The sequence below is a fragment of the Manis pentadactyla genome, chromosome 3, assembly GCF_030020395.1.
Source record: "Manis pentadactyla isolate mManPen7 chromosome 3, mManPen7.hap1, whole genome shotgun sequence".
Taxonomy (NCBI): domain Eukaryota; kingdom Metazoa; phylum Chordata; class Mammalia; order Pholidota; family Manidae; genus Manis; species Manis pentadactyla.
The window spans coordinates 168,423,727-168,444,838 of record NC_080021.1 but is presented as its reverse complement, the minus strand read 5'-3'; the positions used below and the strand labels follow the sequence as shown (position 1 = coordinate 168,444,838).

General features: G+C 39.5%; 1 protein-coding gene across 3 annotated transcripts in view; it reads left to right on the top strand.

Annotated features, from left to right (window-relative positions):
• FREM1 (FRAS1 related extracellular matrix 1) overlaps positions 1-21,112 on the top strand; it is a 118,624-nt gene that overhangs the window by 30,245 nt on the left and 67,267 nt on the right. For all 3 annotated transcript variants that reach the window (XM_036926669.2, XM_057498697.1, XM_057498698.1), the window contains exons 10-17: positions 2,224-2,420; positions 3,086-3,176; positions 4,478-4,645; positions 9,070-9,278; positions 10,016-10,109; positions 12,944-13,196; positions 17,324-17,518; positions 18,554-18,739. In XM_036926669.2, coding sequence (XP_036782564.2) covers positions 2,224-2,420; positions 3,086-3,176; positions 4,478-4,645; positions 9,070-9,278; positions 10,016-10,109; positions 12,944-13,196; positions 17,324-17,518; positions 18,554-18,739 — 1,393 coding nt within the window. The remainder of the gene's footprint in view (positions 1-2,223; positions 2,421-3,085; positions 3,177-4,477; positions 4,646-9,069; positions 9,279-10,015; positions 10,110-12,943; positions 13,197-17,323; positions 17,519-18,553; positions 18,740-21,112) is intronic.

Genomic DNA, 21,112 nt, shown 5'->3' with positions numbered 1-21,112 from the left:
TACCAGGTCCCCCCTATAAACCCCTTTACAGTCACTGTCCATCAGCATAGCAAAATGTTGTAGAATCACTACTTGCCTTCTCTGTGTTGTACAGCCCTCCCCTTTCTCCCACCCCCCCATGCATGCTAATCTTAATACCCCCCTTCTTCTTCCCCCCCTTATCCCTCCCTACCCACCCATCCTCCCCAGTCCCTTTCCCTTTGGTACCTGTTAGTCCATTCTTGGGTTCTGTGATTCCGCTGCTGTTTTGTTCCTTCAGTTTTTCCTTTGTTCTTATACTCCACAGATGAGTGAAATCTTTTTGTATTTCTCTTTCTCCACTTGGCTTATTTCACTGAGCATAATACCCTCTAGCTCCATCCATGTTGCTGCAAATGGTAGGATTTGCCCTCTTCTTATGGCTGAGTAGTATTCCATTGTGTGTATGTACCACATCTTCTTTATCCATTCATCTACTGATGGACATTTAGGTTGCTTCCAATTCTTGGCTATTGTAAATAGTGCTGCGATAAACATAGGGGTGCATCTGTCTTTCTCAAACTTGATTGCTGTGTTATTAGGGTAAATTCCTAGGACTGGAATTCCTGAGTCAAATGGTAAGTCTGTTTTGAGCATTTTGATGAACCTCCATACTGCGTTCCACAATGGTTGAACTAATTTACATTCTCACCAGCAGTGTAGGAGGGTTCCCCTTTCTCCACAGCCTCGCCAACATTTGTTGTTGTTTGTCTTTTGGATGGCAGCCATCCTTACTGGTGTGAGGTGATACCTCATTGTAGTTTTAATTTGCATTTCTCTGATAATTAGTGATGTGGAGCATCTTTTCATGTGTCTGTTGGCCATCTGTATTTCTTTTTTGGAGAACTGTCTGTTCAGTTCCTCTGCCCATTTTTTATTGGATTATTTGTTTATTGTATGTTGAGGCGTGTGAGCTCTTTATATATTTTGGACGTCAAGCCTTTATCGGATCTGTCATTTACAAATATATTCTCCCATAGTGTAGGGTTCCTTTTTGTTCTATTGATGGTGTCTTTTGCTGTACAGAAGCTTTTCAGCCTAATATAGTTCCTCTTGTTCATTTTTGCTGTTGTTTTCCTTGCCCGGGGAGATATGTTCAAGAAGAGGTCACTCATGTTTATGTCTAAGAGGTTTTTGCCTATGTTTTTTTCCAAGAGTTTAATGGTTTCATGACTTACATTCAGGTCTTTGATCCATTTTGAATTTACTTTTGTATATGGGGTTAGACAATGGTCAGTTTCATTCTTTTACATGTAGCTGTCCAGTTTTGCCAGCACCATCTGTTGAAGAGACTGTCATTTTGCCATTGTATGTCCATGGCTCCTTTATCAAATATTAATTGGCCATATGTGTTTGGGTTAATGTCTGGAGTCTCTAGTCTGTTCCATTGGTCTGTGGCTCTGTTCTTGTGCCAGTACCAAATTGTCTTGATTACTATGGCTTTATAGTAGAGCTTGAAGTTGGGGAGTGAGATCCCCCCTACTTTATTCTTCTTTCTCAGGATTGCTTTGGCTATTCGGGGTCTTTGGTGTTTCCATATGAATTTTTGAATTTGTTCCAGTTCATTGAAGAATGTTGCTGGTAATTTGATTGGGATTGCATCAAATCTGTATATTGCTCTGGGCAGCATGGCCCTTTTGACGATATTAATTCTTCCTAGCCACGAGCATGGGATGAGTTTCCATTTGTTAGTGTCCCCTTTAATTTCCCTTAAGAGTGACTTGTAGTTTTCGGAGTATAGGTCTTTCACTTCTTTGGTTAGATTTATTCCTAGGTATTTTATTCTTTTTAATGCCATTGTGAATGGAATTGTTTTCCTGATTTCTCTATTGGTTCATTGTTAGTATATAGGAAAGCTACATATTTCTGTATGTTAATTTTGTATCCTGCAACTTTGCTGTATTCCCATAACAGTTCTAGTAGTTTTGGGGTGGAGTCTTTAGGGTTTTTATGTACAATATCATGTCATCTGCAAATAGTGACAGTTTAACTTCTTCTTTACCAATCTGGATTCCTTGTATTTCTTTGTTTTGTCTGATTGCCATGGCTTGATTCACATGCTTAATAGCTCCTGAATCATTTCAATGCAAGTACGTTGTAAATGACCGTTTTTGAAAATCACCTTAACTGTGACTCAATTGTGGGGTGTTTTCTTTGGTGTCTTGTTGGTGTTTCAAATTAATGGTACAGATAATTCCTTTCCAGGTGGTGACAATCCACGTCACTTCAGTGGATGACCAGCTTCCAAAAGAGGCTCCTGGAGTTTCTCGCCACTTGGTTGTCAAGGAAACTGAGGTGGCTCACATAACTAAGAAACATCTACATTATATGGATATGGAATCATATGACAGGGAACTGCTCTACACAATAACGGTGCCTCCGTTTTTTTCCTCCAGTCATAGGTATCACTATGAAAAGTCATCACCTGGCCTACTCATTGAAGGTTGTGTTCTAGGACTGAGTCGAAAGTGTCAGTATATAGTGCTGTGGTTCAATTGCTTATTGGTCAGACATGAACTTATATTCAATTCAGCATTTGATCTCAAACTTACCTCCTACCGCCCTTCAAAAGCTGTATTAATTGGTATGTGACCTGCAGCTTGTAGTGTCTTCAGCTTAGGTAGGCTTAGAACAGTCTTTAATTCCCATTCTAAAGCAAATACTTTCTTTCCTTTTTAGTAACATTTACTGAATCTTCTTTCAGATATTGCAGGCCACAAAATGGTCCTATTCTATGATCCCAATTAAGAAAAGTGGCATGAAAATACCTGAGGCACGTGCCATGTACATGATAAAGAGGAGATGTTTTTAGGATGAGAATGAGTGCTGTTCAGATATCCAAGCAGAAGATTCTGTCTGTACTTCTTGCAGTCATGATGAGAATGGTCTTCATGATACTGGACTTAAGGCTAGAGCTCCCCAATAAAGAGAGAATATAAAGATGGAACACTGGATTTCTTCCTTCAATCAGCTCTTTCAGCTTTAGAAGATTTGGCTATGGCATTTCTGACTTAATTTTTATTACCTGGAAAATTAGGCTGATGTATTCTCCTGTGTTTCTCTTTAGACACTTGGACGCTGGGAAATTATTCATGGTGGACAGCATACCAAAGCTAACCAAAAATCCTGCAGCCCCGGGGTTGCGGTCATTCACGCAGGTATGACCTGCATATACACTATACTGAAGTGTTGGCACACATGATGGAAGTGTCTTCTGAGAAGGGGTGGCACTTGTGGTGTTGCCCTGGAGAATGTGGGCTTTTGACGTCTCTTGTGAGCATCAAACACTTACACATTTTCAATAAGCATGTGACATCTCTTGGAAAATGCTTTGATGAAGCTGGATATGATTTCAAACTCTTGTTATTATAATTCAACACAGCCTTTTGCATTGTTGCGCCAGCAGCAGGGCTGATTTGGGGACCTGGTATATTTGTTTTGATTCCACCATATTCAGTCCATCCCCTATTCTACTGTGTTAGTTTCTAGGGCTGCTGCCTTGTCCACAAACTGGGTGGCTTAAAACAATAGAAATTTATTGTCTCAGTTCTGGAGGCTAGATGTCTGAAATCAAGGTGTCAGTAGGGCCACTCTCCTCTGAAGCCCTGCAGGGAATCCTTCCTTGCTTTTTCCTAGCTTCCAGTGGCCTGCTGGCAATATTTGACATTCCTCAACTGGTAAATCACCACTCCGGTCTCTGCCTCTGTCGCCCCATGGTGGTCTTCTCCCTGTATGTGTCTCTCTTTTCATAAAGACACAAATTATATTTGTTTAAGGACCCTCCTTCTCCCCTGGTGTGACCTCACTTTAATTATATCTGCAACCACCCTCTTCCCAGATAAGATCACAGTCTGAGGTATTAGGGGCTAGGACTGTAACATACTTTTTTTTGGGAGGAGGTCACAGTTCAACCCATGATACCCTTCAAAATCCTTCATCAATCCTTCTTCTAGTCCCAGGGACTCTCCTCTGAGGACCCCATGGAGTCACAATAATGGTGAGAAGCAGCAGCCACCGAGTTAGGGCTAATCATCCCGAATCTCACTGTAGTCAGAGGCTGTAAGTGTGCATGTCAACCCTATGTGCTAAGTATCAGTATTTTATTATTTTGCTCATTTTACAGAAAAGGCAGCAGAGGCCTAGCAAGTCTAAGTCGCTTGACCAATACAGCACAGCTGCTTCCTGGTAGAGCTGGGTTGAAATCCAAATTTCCCATCTTTTATACAATTGACTGGCTTCAAGCACTTTATGTATTTACTTAATTTCTTTGGTCTTTTCCCTCCTGTTTTTAGAAAGTGTGATTTGTGAAGCAGAGCTTTTTGGAATCTTCAAATAGATGATGGTGGCATTTACAGTGCTGGATCTTGATGAACAGGACAGTTCCCTTAGACCTAGGTCTCTGAAAGTCTCTGATCCTTGCAAATTGGCACCTATGTGTCCATCTTGGTTTGCTTTGCAGGATGCTGTGAACTATATGAAAGTGGCCTACATGCCACCCATGCAGGATATAGGCCCCCATAAACGACATGTACAGTTTACATTTTCCATTGGAAACCAGCGTGGTGGCACTTTGCACGGGATCTGCTTTAACATCACAATATTTCCAGTGGACAATCAAGTTCCTGAGGTATGTACAGTACTGGATGTGAAGGATGGCAAGGAGAGAAGGGCTAAGGAAAGAAAGGGCAGACTTTAAGGCTTATTGGCAATATTATCTTTTCTTTAGGGTATTTTTAAGAAATATTTTCTTTTCCAGCTATAGTGTAGGACGAAAAAAGCATGGGGAGGAGAGTCCTTCACCTCCCATGGAACTTTCAGTGTAAAAGGTGAGATTTCCCAGTTGCTGACTTTGGCATTAGTTTCAAAGCTTTATCAAAATCTCCTTTCCTTTCCTTTCCTTTATGCTGAGTTTCACGTTTTGATCAGGGAAGGGGATTAAATCATGGGTCTCTTAGCAACCAGAGGGGCTTATTTGCTTTCACCACAGGTCAGCTATGCTGCTCTGTACTCTAAATAAGCTCTTTAATTTTCCAAATGAATTAAAATGGGCCCTTCCATCCTGCCCCGTCCCACTCCCCGGTGTTTATGTAGGCTCTAAGGCACTTGGGTCTCCCATTAGAACTGAAGTACAAATGTGATGCCACTTTGTGCTTCTTATTTGCAAGGCTGAGATTCATGCTGGGAGTTTGTTCCATACTCGCCCCACCCCATCTGAGTGCTAGACTTAGTGTGGCTATTTCTGGGCTCATTTTTTCCTCAAAAGCACAAAGTGGAATTAGCCATTCATTAGGAACCAGAGGGGACTAGAACTGCACATATCTGTTCCTAAAGAAAGAGGTCACCTTCCCAAGTACCTCCCTGCATTGTAGTGAGCAAAGCCCTGGTATTCCCTTCCTGCTCACTCCTCACCACATCTACACCTCCTCCATGTTGGGGGGCCGAGGTCTTATCCAACCCACAGAACTGTTCTGATGGCTCTAAATATTTTTAAATAATGAGTTGCCAACATTTAAACATCAGGAGGTTTCACACTGAGTCTGGATTTCTGGCTTGTTTTGAAAATTTGGGAACACTAGCAACACTGAGTCCACCTGTCCCAGTTGCTTGGGGCGTGCTCCCCAGTCCCCAAGGTCCTGCGCCAGCTCGGCAAACTCATTTACACCACGGGCCTGCCCCCTCCGGCCTCTGAGCTTGTAGTTTTTGATAGAAGATGAGCTGAAGAGCTCACACAGAAGAGCATTTGAAGGGAGATGGAATAGTTATGAGGATGTGGGGCTGAAGTGGCGTAGTGGCCTTTTTTCTGCAGTGTAGGCGACAAACAAAATAATAACTTTGAGAAGTGAGAATATTTGAAATAAAATTAGATGAGTAGCTTCAGTGAAACCAGTCTCAGGAGTGGTTCCCTGCTGTGAATACCCACAGATGGCTGAGCATGGTGGCGACCACCCGGGAATCTTGACACCATGCAAAACTGGAGTCCCAGAAATCTAAACACTGGGTTCCAGTAGGGACTGAATATTGAATGATTTATGAGGCGGGGCAAATTAGCCTTGAGCTTTCATTTTTTGGAAGTTGCTCTTAAATGCATACATGTTTTAAAATCAACTAAATAACAAGGTAGATTCCTGGAAACATTAGCATCTTAGGATATTGATTGTTGTAACTCCAGAAAAAATGAGACTAGCAAACAGACCTTATTTCAGAGGTCCTGTTTAAATAAAAATGCCTTTTAAATAGTGATACTCCTTTTAAAGTAAGAGTGTCCTTTATTTCATTCTCCTGCAAACAGTGAAAATGTAGGCTTGGGAAAATGAGAGTGAGACCTTGGTAAGAATTGTGGGAGAGCGATTGTAAGGAGAAAAGGCTCTTGCTTTACATTTTCCTTTGCTGGTGGAAGTAGATTATTAAAGAACAGAAGGCTACTGTCTTGGGGTGGTTGGTCCCATCTTTTCCAGGGTCCAGGGGCTGGTCTTGGGGCAGGGCTCCCTGGTGGGCAGGGGGACCAAGCTGGGCTCGGAGGGGAGGCTGGGACTCCCCCTTGCTCACTTTACATTCCTTGTGGCCTCCCACAACCCCGTCACCAGCTCTTTCCGCAGGACTGTTCTCCTTTCTGGAGCCGCAGCTGCTCTGAGGAGAGTAGCTGCTTGCTGGGAGACACCGTGTCCTCACACTGGCAGGACACTCACCCTAGACTCTCTGTGAGGGGACTTCACAGCCCATGACTTTGTACCCCAACTGTTCTGCTTGCTTTGGCTTCTATGTGGTAATACAAATTCGGGGAAATTACAGGTTAAACAAAGTTGACAGATTTGCCTGCGGCAGGGTCTTAGGGTATTAACTAGGCTTATGTGCCTTATAAATCTCCAAGATTATATGTGGTGTTTTCTAGACTTCACTGTGGAACACTTCTTGCCGTTCCCATGGTGATAAAATGCCCTGAGCCCTTCTAGCTGGTTATTACTTCCACGAAAGTTATTAGTCAGTTGAGCAGTGGGTTTTCCTATTATAGAAAATTATCTTTATGGCTTTAATATTTTAAGCCTAGTGTTTGAATAAATATATTTCTTATGGAATGTTCAATTTCCAATCTTTGATTTCCCCGCTCTACTTCTATCTCTAAAATACTCTACAGCTTACTCTTAGAAACTCTGATTAATTTCCCAAATCTCAAAGAATTTTTATGATGAAAAAAAGATGAATTTTTTTTCTCTAGGGGAATTTGATATAGGTTTTATTTCTTTTTCTTGAATTTTTTAAAATTAAGGTATCATTGATGTATAATCTTATAAAGCTTTCACATGAGCAACATTGTGATTTCAACATTTACCCATATTATCAAGTCTCCCCCGTGCAATCACTGTCCATCAGCCTAGTAAGATGTCACAGAGTCCCTACTTATCTTTTCCATGCTATACTTACTGTCTTCCCCATGACCCTCCCACACCATGTGTGCCAATCAAAATGCCCTTCAATCCCCTTCTCCCTCTCCTCAGCCCGACCCTTCCCTTTGGTAACCACTATCTCTTCTTGGAGTCTGTTGCTGTTTTGTTGTTATGCTTCACAAATGAGTGAAATCATTTGGTACTTGTCTTTCTCCAGTTGGCTTATTTCACTGAACATAATACCCTCTAGCTCCATCCATGTTGTTGCAAATAGCAGGATTTGTTTTCTTCTTATGGCTGGATAATCCATTGTGTATGTGTAACATATCTTCTTTGTCCATTCCTCTATGGATGGACATTGAGGTTGCTTCCATTTCTTGGCTATTGTAAATAGTGCTGCGATAAACATAGGGGTGCATATGTCTTTTTGAAATTGGGCTCCTGCATTCTTTGGGTAAATTCCTAGGAGTGGAATTCCTGGGTCATATGGTATTTCTATTTTGAGTTTTTTGAGGAACCTCCATATTGCTTTCCACAGTGGTTGAACTAGTTTACATTCCCACCAGCAATGTAAGAGGGTTCCCCTTTCTCTGCACCCTCACCAGAATTTGTTGTTCCTTGTCTTTTTGATGCTGGCCATCCTAACTGGTGTGAGGTGGTATCTCATTGTGGTTTTAATTTGCATTTCCCTGATTATTAGTGATGTAGAGCATCTTTTCATGTGTCTGTTGGCCATCTGAATCTCTTCTTTGGAGAATTGTCTGTTCATATCCTCCACCCATTTTTTAATTGGGTTGCTTTTTGGGTGTTGAGGCATGTGAACCCCTTATCGGATAAGTCATTCATGAATATATTCCCCCATACTGTAAGGTGCCTTTTTGTTCTACTGTTGGTGTCCTTTGCTGTACAGATGCTTTTTAGTTTGATGTAGTCCCATTTGTTCATTTTTGCTTTTGTTTCCCTTGCCCAATGAGATGTGTTTAGGAAAAAATTGCTCATGTTTATATTCAAGAGATTTTTGCCTATGTTTTCTCCTGTGAGTTTTATGATTTCATGACTGACATTCAGGTCTTTGATCCATTTTGAGTTTATTTTTGTGTATGGACTTAGGCAGTAATCCAGTTTCATTCTCTTACATGTAGCTGTCCAGTTTTGCCAACACCAGTTGTTGAAGAGGCTGTCATTTCCGCATTGTATATCCACGGCTCCTTTATCGTATATTAAATGGTGATATATGTGTGGGTTTATATCTAGGCTCTCTATTCTGTTATAGGTTTTATTTCATAGATTAAGATGTGTCAAGACTAAGATATATATGTACCAAGCAACAACATTCATGTTATTATTTTTATTTTCTCAGTTTAACACCACTGACAGGAACTAATTTGCACTGCTTCTCTGCAGGGTTGTAGATAAATGAAATGCAGATACGTTCAGATTTATAGATCTGTCTTGCTACTTTTATGCACCAATGCTTAAAATGGAAACATTTACTAAAAATCATTTTTCAGCCAAGATGTTCAACTATGAACTGATCACCTTTACCATATTCTTAAAAAAGTAATTGACATGTGAAGATGGTAGTGGGAGTTTCTGTTAATTTAATGAGCTCTGTCTTTAGGGATTCCACATGGAACAAGGCTCTGAATGTTTCCTTCCTTCTTTCTAGGTACTTACCAACCCCCTGAGAGTGGCTGAGGGAGGTCAATGCATCATCAGCACAGAGCATATCCTGGTTTCCGATGTTGATACTGAACTAGACAATATCAACATCTCCGTGCAGAGACTGCCTCAGCATGGATGGGTGGAGCTGAATGGATTTCCTCTAAATACAGGGTGCACATTTTCTTGGGGAGACCTCCATGCCTTAAAAGTTAGGTTAGAACATTTCCTGGCTTTTTTTCTTTACATGCTTTGATTTCTATCTGGATCAATTGTGAGACAGAGTAGAAGAAAGGAGCTTCATTCTTTTAGGGGTACCAGCATGCTACTTAATACTTTCAAGGGTCAGTTGAAAATTAGAAATGACAAACTTTCAGTTAACCTCCAGACCTTTTCTTTTCTTCGGGCTTGTTGGACAGATGGGAATAATGTCATGGATATTTGAACGATGAAAGTTAATTACCATGAATATTAAGAGGGGCAATAAAGAAACCATGGATCAAAGTTTTAGAGAAGAGCTGAAGAGATGCAGAGTACAAGCAGAAGGATTGGCCTTGAAAGATGGGGAGAAGGGAGAAGCATCAGAATCCACAGAGTGTCCCACATTTACTGTCTACTGCTCAGGCTCTGTGTCTCCATGGCTCCAACTCATGTTTTCTATAAGTAGGTGGAGTTACACAAACTGGTTCCCATTGGCACAGTGTCAACTTAAAGGGCTGCTTTTTGATTTGGGGACAAATTATGATGTATATAATATAGTTTTCCAGGGTAGAATCATTTTACATTCAGGGATACTTGAATAATTAAATATTTGACTGCGTGACTATTTTGTGTGTTTTTTTATATTTATTTACTGAACACATGGCCAAAGCCATGGAAGAGCCCTGTGTCATGTATCTCAATGTACTCTCATAGTGGCCTTGAGAAGTTAGTGACAAATATCATCCTCACAGGTATCAACATGATGGATCCGAGATACTTCAGGATGACATGCTCTTGGAAGTCACAGATGGCACAAATTCAGCAGCATTTACTCTACATGTTGAGGTGGGTAGAGCGTTTCCTCCCTGGCTCTTATAGAAATGACACATCGGCGTTGGATGCTTCTTAGAGTCTCTGATAGAATGTGAAGCACATGGACTCCAAAGCACACAGGTGCCTGCTTACATCTTTGAGTGTCTCAGGACAGGCAATGGAGAGCAGTGTTATGGTGGTAAAATGGACATACTGTTTTCTCTTTCCAGTCTGTTTGAAGATAAAACTACTCTGACCTCAAACCCAAATACTTAATTTAAACAGCAGTTGGTTCCATGTATAAATTATTTCTAATATTTTTGTGCTGTAACACTTGGAAATGTTTATTTAGCAGCTGGGCAGTTAGGCTACCATCAACGGGCTTTCCCTGTTGTGAGGAAGAGGCCATGTCTGTATGTGGGTGGTGCCCCTTTATGAATTCCTGTACTGTACACCCTGGCCTAGGGTCTCTTTGAGATGGTTATTTTTCCTCTTTGACAGATGAAAAAGAATCTGCACATAAAAGTTGAGTACATTTCCCAAGGCCTGGTGGTGACCCCCGAGATTCTCTGTTGAGTGACCACCTAAGTGTAAAAGCATAAGTCATCAGATTTGCAGGTATTGTGGTTAGTGACAAAGGAAGGTCTGGAGCAAGACTTCTCATGCTCCTTGATGAGCCAGTGCCACAACGGTAAATACCAGGTGATTACAAGGGCCATGCTTGCTCACGTTCCTGAGTACTTATCCATGCCAGCCACAGTGCAGATCCCCTTTTTCCCATTTTTCTACCTAATCCTCATGATGGCCTTGAGGTCTAGATGAAGAACAGTATGTTGTTTCAGCTTCAAAAAGGAAAATTTCCTTTATTGGCAGACTTTTACATGTAGAGAAAGCTTTTCTGAGTTACTTTTTTTTTCCCTCAAAAGCAAATTTCAATCCTACCTTCTATCCATGACCATTTTCATATTACTGACAATAAGTTGTGCATTGGGAAAAACAATCTGTTCATTGTTACTTTTTAGACAGAAGGGCATGGCCTTTGAAAAAGCCAATTAGAAGTGTAGGCAATTGCATGTGATTTTTTTTTTTAATCCAGGAGGGATACATTTTTTATCCAGGTTGTTTTTTTAATTCTGTTGCCTTTGGATTTTATTATCCATTTGAAAGCTGAAACTGTTTTGTGAACTGCTATAAGATGGTCATCATGAATGTATTGGGGGTCTTCATCAGATAGAGTCAAGAAAAAATAATAAAGAGGGTCTTTAATGAAGTCACTCAGAGGACTAGAACAAAGATATTGTTTCCTAATAAGTCAATGGAAAATAGAAGAATATTACATACTTTTTTTTTTAACATTTGATTGAATAAATAAGCCTGGGTGTACATCACCTCAGCCCTCTACCCATTAAAGGAAAATGTCAACATAATTTCATGTATATTTGTTGTACAGCTGTTAGTGTGTTTAAGTAGCCAGGGCATATATATATAGTTACATTCATTCATTCATTTATTCCATAAATATTTAATAAATGTTGTCTATCTTTCAGGTTTTATCTAGATGCTTAGGGTCTGGTAATAAACAAGAGAAATAACATCTCTGTTCTTTTAGAGCTTGCAGGCAAGGGATGAAGGCAGGCATTAAAGAGATTACCACAAATAATGAGTTAAACTGTGGATAGGTTCTACAGATAAGTGGGGTGCAAAAAGAGAATAAACAAACAAAAGAAGTACCTGAGTGAGCCTGAGTTTTCAAAGAAGTTTTCCCCGAGGAATCCACCTGTAACCTGAAGGAGGAGGTCACCAAACAAAGAGTGCGGCAGAGCATACTGAACAAGGGGCAGAGAGCAGGTGCAGAGATGGGGCCAAGACCTGGGATGTGAGGAACGCAGTGCCTTGGAGTGAAAATGGAGCAGAAAGCACCTCATCATATCAAATGAGGCCAGAGATATCTAGGAGAAATGCTGGGGAGACTCTAAAGGTTCCCACAGGGCAATGACATGATAGAAGCCACATTTAGGAAAATCTCATTGGCGGAAGCGAGGGGGAAGGAAATGTGGAGTTGAGACTTGATGGATAAACTTGGAATGCATACCCAGTAGCAATGGTGAACTGAGAGAAGAAATATCCTTCATTCCGATTTACAGGTTGTGCTGTTTCAAATTTCTATGTCATCTTTTTAAATTCAAAGATGTAGTGTGATCCGATGTTGCTTTCCACCCACCCACCCACCCACCCCATCCCCAATTTTCCTTGGAGCTTTATTTTCATGACAGTGGGAGAAAAACATTTGTCAAGTTGCAACCTGGCATTGATGTAATGGAATTATGGAATTTCGGATTCGACTCAAAGTGTTTAAAATGCAGCTGCCGCTTATTTTAAGTCCAGAGAAACTTCCTGGGTGGCAGGAAGTTGAGGGTAGAGGAAAGCTTTATAATCACCATGTAATTGGAAATATAAATAACTTTGATGTGGGAAATGTAAATGCATCAGACCACAAGGCCTGAATTTCCTCCAGAGTATGTGTGAATTTAACGAAGGCGAATAGGAGCTTTGGTGAAGAATGCTTTATATTACATTTATATTTTGTCCGTTTAGAAACAAACGAGAGCTTTGCGTCCCCAACCATAACCATACTCTCCCATTCCTACCTAAAATGTCTCTCATGTGGGTCATTTCCTACAAGATGGTTCATATGGGGAAAGTTAAAATATATAGACTGCTTGGCCAAATTCCATGGCTGTTTTTCCTGTGTCTGGAAGACCGAAAATGCCTGTCATTCCAGCTATGAGGTATGGGTTCCCAGCTGGATAATTTGTCATTGCTTTCTTTTTCTTGAAAATGTGTTTTGTTTTGTTTTCTGTACTTAGGTATTCCCCGTAAATGATGAGCCACCAGTCCTGAAGGCTGGTCTCATCCCCATGATGCACTGCTCAGAGGGCGGAGAGGTGGTTGTCACCTCTGAATATCTTTTTGCTACTGATGGGGACAGTGAGGACGCGACACTGCTGTTTGTGATTGCGCGAGGACCTCGGCACGGCACAGTGAGGAGAGCTGGCATCACAGTGCCTCAGTTCTCTCAGGGAGATGTGCTGTCAGGGGCTGTGACATACAAACACACAGGTAGGTGACGGCACTGTGACTGATCTGAGCGAGGGACGCAGGTACCGGGACAGAGCCTTGACCCCACTCCTCGCTGTGGGCCCTGATAACCTAACAGGCTTAGTGCTGTTGCTGAAAAAGAAGAGCGGCATCCGTGTCCTGTATCTCATTTTTCAAGTACAATCACCATATTTAGAAGTATTTCTGATTTAGTAATGTAATGAATTCAAAGAGTGGAGAAGGAGCACCTGTTAGGGCTACTCTGCTCCTGATGCTTCCGTATAGACCTTCAGTTCCCCCCGCCGTGTCTTTGTTTTCTTTTTGTCAGTTTGAAGAAGGCTTAATGTTTGACTATCACAGCTTCTGGATATATAAATCATAACAGAAATGCCTAAATTAAGCTCCCTAAGATAGTTATTCTATTAATTTTAGGAGTTTACTGATCACTAGCCAGCTCCTAAGAAGTAAAGGCTCTGCCTTTTGAGTTCCTGAAAAGCAAGGAGGACGTCTTATGCTTTGTGTGACTTGTCTATAGTGCACAACAGGGGTGGACACAGATTTGAGAAACAGTAAATGCTTATTTTTTAGCATTGTGCTTACATTTCTGGCATCACATTATTATTGTTAACCAAGTGGCATTTGTTCTCCACATAAAATATCCAAATAAAGAAAATATTAATTCAACCTCTGATATCTGCCAGGCTCAGGCTAGGCACCTGGGCTGCAAAGGAGTGTAATCCAGACCCTACTGTGAAGGACTTTTGATTCAAATGAATAGACAAGCCCTGTCAGAGCATGGAGGGCAGTGTGGCACCTCTGTGTGCCAGCCCATCGTCACACCTCACACACCTGCTGAGGGGCAGGGCACGTTCCCTCTGACTGCCTTTGCTCACGCTCTGTTACAGTGTCCTGTTGACTCATGAATGCCCCTCCCTAAGCTGTCAGCCCCTGAGAGAAGCACGACTGGGTATGGAAAGCCAGATGAGCAGTGCAGGAAATAGGACATATCTGAATCCAGATCATTTTCATATTTGAAGAGACCCAGGGAATACTAACAGTGAGCAGGGCTGAGAATTTGAGGAGGGGGGGAATTGAAATAGCTAAGGATTCATTTGGAAATGGGAGAAAACATTTCAAAATAATATTTTGCATGAACTTTGGAAACATTGATTTATTAGGATTCCAGCTGTCTCATGGCCAACTAGTATGGCACATTTTAATCACTGCCCAGACATCTTCTTTTCTTAATGGTATTTCCTAATCTTCTCTGTGTTTAATCTTAGGAAAAGTCTCATTGGTTCTTTCCCTGGCCTGCAGAGCATAGTCCAAGTGTTGCTGTCTCTCCAGGGTTCACGACTAGGTGCTGCTTTGTAATTCCCTCAGTAGATCTCAAATAGACTGGCAGGAAAGGGGCCTTGGACCAGTGATTGCTGTGTTTTACATAATTTTAACATATGTGGCAGTCTCACGCAGCCTAGAAAAATTATGGGTGAGATGAATATGTCTTCTCTTCTAGTGTCTTGTTCCAGGTGCTAAACAACAGGTATTCTTGCTGATATATCTCTTCTAGTGGGATGGCCGTGTGAGAGAGTGTTAACGAATTTTTTTTTCATATGACCTAGTGGTACACTGGGGCAAATTATTTCAGACAGGTGGCTTTTTGTTATGTTACTAAAGTAACAGAAACACTGTATTCCAGAGATGTTTTGTTATTTGAAGTTTACATTTTCTTGTAATGTTCATTCAATCACTCAGTTGATGGTTACTGAGCACTGTGCTAGGATGAGTAGCGAGAACCTCAGTACTATAAGATCTAATATTTCAGTGGCCCTGATCTTGTCCCACGTGTTGATTATAAAGGTCACCTGAGAATAATTTTGTTGCCATTGTTTTTTGGCTTTCTGTGGTTGTGAAAATAATATATGTTTATGGCAGAAAACTTGGAAAGTGTGGAAAAATATAAGAAGGTTTTGAAAAATATCACCTTATTTACTGCTCAGAAAGATAATCACTGTTAGTGTCTCAGTTTTCTGGTATTTTGTCTTATCTTTTCTAATCTCAATTTTTAATGTAGTTGCAATCATGTTGTATGTGCAGTTTTTTAGATCCCTTTTTCATTTAGATTATCACCTAAAATGTTTATTAAAATAGTTTTAAGTGTTTTCAAGTTATTGTAAACATAGGTTTCAATAATTTAATAATATTTTATGATAAAAAAGTGTGTTACTAAATTGCTATTCTCCCAACGTTAAACATGAAGTCATTCAAAATGTTTCTTTTAAATAACACTATGGTTAACAGTTTTAAGTATAAATCGTGTCCTTGGGCTGGATTCCATTGCAAAGTAAAGGATCCTTCTGCCCACATTGCAGCCTTTCTCACAGCTTAATGCCCAGCCTGCTTTCCCAGCTCTTTTTTGTAAATGTATCCTGTGTCCATTATATTGAAATTATAGTTGCTGAATCTACTGTATTTGCTTTTTTTTTCAGTATGTCTTCTCATCCTGGGATGATTTTTCCATTTCTCTTCCTGATTCCTTCTCCCTGCAGGTCCTCTCTCCTACCTCCTAATTCTTTACCTTATTTGTCTGGTAAACTACTCATCTTTTAATGCTCAGCACAGAGCCAGCAAAGCCCTCTGGAAAGACTTCTCTGCCTTGATCTGGCACGAGTGCCCTGCCACCATGTCACTGTCAACCAATATTCTCATCGTCCTTAACCCTCACACCTTGTAAATATTCAGACAGAAAACATTTTCCATTTAACAGGAAAAGATGGCTTAATAGTGGCAATTTCATATGTTCCACTTAATACATGCACACGTCTGTGGTATTCTAACCAAATTGCTTTATTTCTGTACCATTAGACTCTGTCAGCTCCTGACATATAGTAGGCCTTTTGACATTTGACATTCGTTTGAACTGTCTTTTGACGCTTTCAAAATGTCTTACCCTTTTCTCTGCTGGGCCACCTAGAACACTAATTGTTACATGGTAGGCATTCCATACATAGTTCGTGAATGAAGAATAAATAAGCTTTATGCCAATTTGTTTTTTTATACATGTGAATAGAAGAGAGGCATCTTATTTTTATTTTTCCTAAAGTTGAAGGCTGATTGTTTAATTTGAAGTCTCTCAACTTCAACTCTACTTTTCTTCATAAGCCCAGTTTTTTTCATCTTTTAATCACTGGGTTGCTCAATAATATCATCTCTAGGTTTTCCTTTCAGTTTTGAAACAGGTGGAATAATGACAAGCACAAATCTGTAGATGTGACCAATGCATCCTGTGAAAAGAGATGCCATCCCTGGTCTCTTGTGCCCTAGTCTCATCAGAACCTCAAACATAATTGCTTCCCTCCTGGTACTTTCAAAGTGATGCATGAGAATTACTAACAGCCCATCTGCAGAACTTTGCTTTCCCCCCAGTGGCTAGTATTCCTCCTTCGGTGCTGGTAGTTAGTCACCCGAGAGTGGATTGTCCTGCTCACCAATAAGCTGTCCAGTCTTGACATTTTCTTCCTTCTTCCTCTTACTGCCTATCTTGGGGCCATTCTGAGTCCGAGAGGGGTAGCCCTAAAGAGTAAAATGAAAATAAAATAAATGGCACTATTCTTCCACATGCTGTTGCTATTTTGTTAATATCTTGGCTATTTATAGTGAGGAAAATATTGAAACAAATGACAAAAATATGGATTAAATTTGTATTTCACCTTTCCAGCTTCTGTTACTCATAAGTGCTGTGTGGTTGATGGTTGCTGATTTAAGGTGGTTAGTGCAGATGAGAAGACAATTACCAAAAGGACAGGGGTGCCTTCTGCTCTCCCTGAGGTTGGTCCTAACACTGGAGACCTAGGAGGGAAGAATGAAGCCATCACTAGTCAAGCTTTGTGTCTCTTGTTCATTGTGCACTGTCAGATCCTTGTTAGTCCTGTTTCGCCCCCTTCGTGTGGTGATAGACGCTGGCAAGGATTTCACCAGAGGCAAGAGATGGGCAAGCATTTTTGTATTATTTTCATGACTATCTGATTTCATAGTGAAAAAAATTGAGTTTTACATTTTAGTCACATAAGTTCTTTTTCTTGCCATCTTTCATCTTGGGATTCTGTGTTTTTAAAAAGTCAGGTTTCAGGTATAGTTGTGTCTTCCAGGTGGTGAAATTGGCCTGGTGCCTTGTTTTGACACCATTACATTGGTGGTTTCGGATGGAGAAGCTGGCCCTCCTGTGAATGGCTGTTGCTACAGTGGACCTCATCCACCTGTTCCTCTTCATGAGTCCTTTCCAGTGTATGATCTCAACATCACAGTACATCCAGTAGACAACCAATTACCTTCAATTGTGATAGGTGAATATTATCTTGTCTACTGTCACATCTGTGGTCAGTAAAATAATGCACTTTACTTATAGTTAAAATAGAAAACCAACATACAGAACTGCCTCCAATAATTGCCTCAGCACAAATTTATGGGAAACCCCAAATATATAAAAGACAAGGGCAAAAGAATTTACTGTTTAAAAATTTAAGATTATTCTCTTTCAGACAGAATGTAAGTGTGTGTGTGTGGGGTGGGGGGGGTTGAGAACAACATTGGAATACTCAAATATTCTGGTTTTATTTCACATGGGAAAATATATTACTGCTGGAGAAAGAGTAATTTATTTTATCCATAATAATTTCTATTAGAACAGAATGAGAAAACCAGAGAGACCATTTATATACATTTAACCTTATTTGCTTTTTAGAAAGTCATCTTTTTATAGGCATTATGTATATGTCCTGTCTCTCAGAAAAAATGCAAGCATATTTATGAATGCTTTTGTAATTTGCAAACTATCTCCCAAGCAATGTTCTGGAAAGGAAGCAATTTCCCTGCAGAATAATTAAGCACCAGGCATGAAAAAAATGTTTGCTATAAGCAATTCATAATAGCTTGCTGGCAATTAGCGCTGTGACAAACAGAGGTAACGACTGATCTTGAAGAGTACATAAACTACATTTAGTGGCTTATCATTAAAACAGTTTGGCAATTCTTATTTCCATTTGTCATTTCTACAGAGACACAAGGGAAATCAGAGTTCCTTGAGAATGACTAAAGGCCTGTACTGGAGCATTTAGTATTTCTGCTGTCTTTCCATTATTGTCTGGCTTGCTTGTACAAGAAAAAAATATAATTCCATAAGTCAAATTAAATTCCACCCATTACCCCTGAATATTTTCACTGTTAGGAGAATTATGCCAAAGGAAATGAACGCCTCCCATGGAAGTATATTTGCATATGGGAAGCTTCTCTGAATTAGAATTTCAATCTCTCTTTTGTCCTCACTATTCTGATGAGAGGATTTCATGCTAACTGATAATTGTGTTATTATTTGTATGCAGGTACCATGTTCGTTGTAGATGAGGGTTTCTCAGCAGCCCTTACTATTAACCATTTATCAGCCACTGACCCGGACACTGCGTCTGATGACTTGGAATTTATTTTGGTTTCTTCTCCCCAGTTTGGCTACCTTGAAAACACACTCCCTTCTGCAGGTTTTGAAAAGAGCAATATGGGAATAAGCATAGGTAAGCATAAATGTAGACATGGTTTCATGATAACTCGTCTATGTTTATGGATCTGATTGGCCAGATCATGCTTAATAACTGGGTAAGGACGTCAAAAATGTTCAAAGCACTATATACATTGATGGATTTGTTATTGTTATAGCTGAGACTTCTGAATATTATTGCTTTTCACTTTAATTTTTTATTTTTAAGGTCTCCCTGTGCAAGTTTACTTCAAAATAATGAAATTTCACTTATGAAAAATATAAGAACAAATATTGAAGAAACAATGTTTTTAAAAGGCTCTCATAGCAACAGAATACTGTGATAGAATAAATCTGGTGGGAGCTCACCAGTCTCATTATCACAATATTTTAGCACTTTAAATATATTTAATATATTTAATATATACTTCCCCCCAAAATTAGGAAATATATACCATGAGTATAACAGAGAGAAAGCCTGGAATGTTGAAGGTGGTGAATTTAGTTTCAAGACCCAAATGTGTCTCAGATATTTAAATAGCTCTTGTATTTCAGACAAAAACAAAACAACAAAACAAAAACAGACACCAAAACCAAAATTGTCCAAAGACAACAATTTAGAAGTAGATAATTCTTTAAGCATCTTTTGGGGGCATACCTATTTTAAATATGAGGGAAGCTGGATTAAAGATAAATGATATTAATAGAATGACTGAATGGATTGAAAAAACAAAAGACGCAACTATATGCTGCCTACAAGAGGCTCACTTCACCTTCAAGGACACACATAGGCTCAAAATGAAGGGATAGAAGAAGGTATTCTCTGTCCACGGAAACCAAAAGAGAGCAGGGTAGCTCTACTTATAAAAGACAAAATAGACTTTCTGTTAAAACTATAACAAGAGACAAAGAAGGTCATTATATATGATAAAGGAACCATTCATTAAGAGGATATAACAATTGTAAACTTACACACATACAACATTGGAGCACCTAAATATGCTGAGCAAATGCTAATAGCTCTGAGGGGAGTAATGTCTACGTCAGTACCCCATTTTCAACAATGGATAGATCATCTGGACAGAAAATCAATAAGGAAACTTGGGACTTGAACTATACATTAGACAAAATCAACCCAACAGAAATAAACAGTACATTTTGTCCAACAAAAGCAGAATGCATATTCTTAACAAGGACACATGGCACATTCTCCAGGATAGATCCTATGATGGGTCTTAGCACATTTAAAAGATTGATATCATACTAAGTATCTTTTCTGACCACAATAGTATGAAATTAAAATCAACAATACGAGGAAAACTAGAAAATTCACAAATATGTGGAAATTAAACAATACACTCATGAACAACCAATGGGTCAAAGATGAAATTAAAAAAGAATCCTAAGAGTTCTGATCACACGGAAACTTTTTTCTTTTTTCCTTAATTTTATTGTATTTGTATGAGAAGATTAGATGTTAGCTGAAACTATTGTGGTAATCATTTCATAATATATATAAATCAAACCAGCATGCTGTATGCCTTAAACTTACACAGTAATCTGTGTCAATTATTTCTCAATAAAACTGGAAAAAAAGACATTAAAAAATCTTGAAACAAAGGAAAATAGAAACATACCATATCAAAGCATGTGGTATGCAGCAAAAGCAGTGTTAAGAGGGAATTTTGTAGTATAAATGCCTACAAAAAAACCCCCAAAAACCAATGATTTCAAGTAAACAATCTAACTTCATGCTTCAAGGAACTAGGAAAGCAAGAACAGATTAACCCAAAGTTAGCAGAAGGAAGGAGGTAAGAAAGATCAGAGCAGAAATAAAGACATAGAGAATAGAGAAATAATAGAAAAGAATAGTAAAACTGATTTTTTTTATGGTAAAGTTGGCAAACCTTTAGCTAACCTCAGCAAGAGAAAAAGAGAGGATTCAATTAAGTAAAATTTGAAATGAAAGAGGAGGTGTTACTGATACCACAAATATACAATGGATTATAGGAGACTACCATGAAAAATTATATGCCAGTGAATTGGACAACCTAGAAGAAATGGATAATTCCTAGAACCATAAAACCTACTAAGTCTTAATCATAAAGAAATAGAAAATCTGAACAGACCAATAATGAGTAAGGTGATTTAATCAATACTTCAAAATCTAACAATTCTAAGTAGGATATCAAAGAAGTATCTGTGCTCCCCTGTTCACTACAGCATTATTCACAATAACCAATATACAGAAGCAACCTAGGTGTCCATTGATGGATGAATAGATGAAAAGAATTTTGTATATATACACAATAGAATATTATTCAGCCATGAGAAATAAGGAAAGTATTATTTGTCACAATCTGGCTGGACCTGTAGGGCAGTATGCTAAGTGAAAAGGACAAATGCTGTT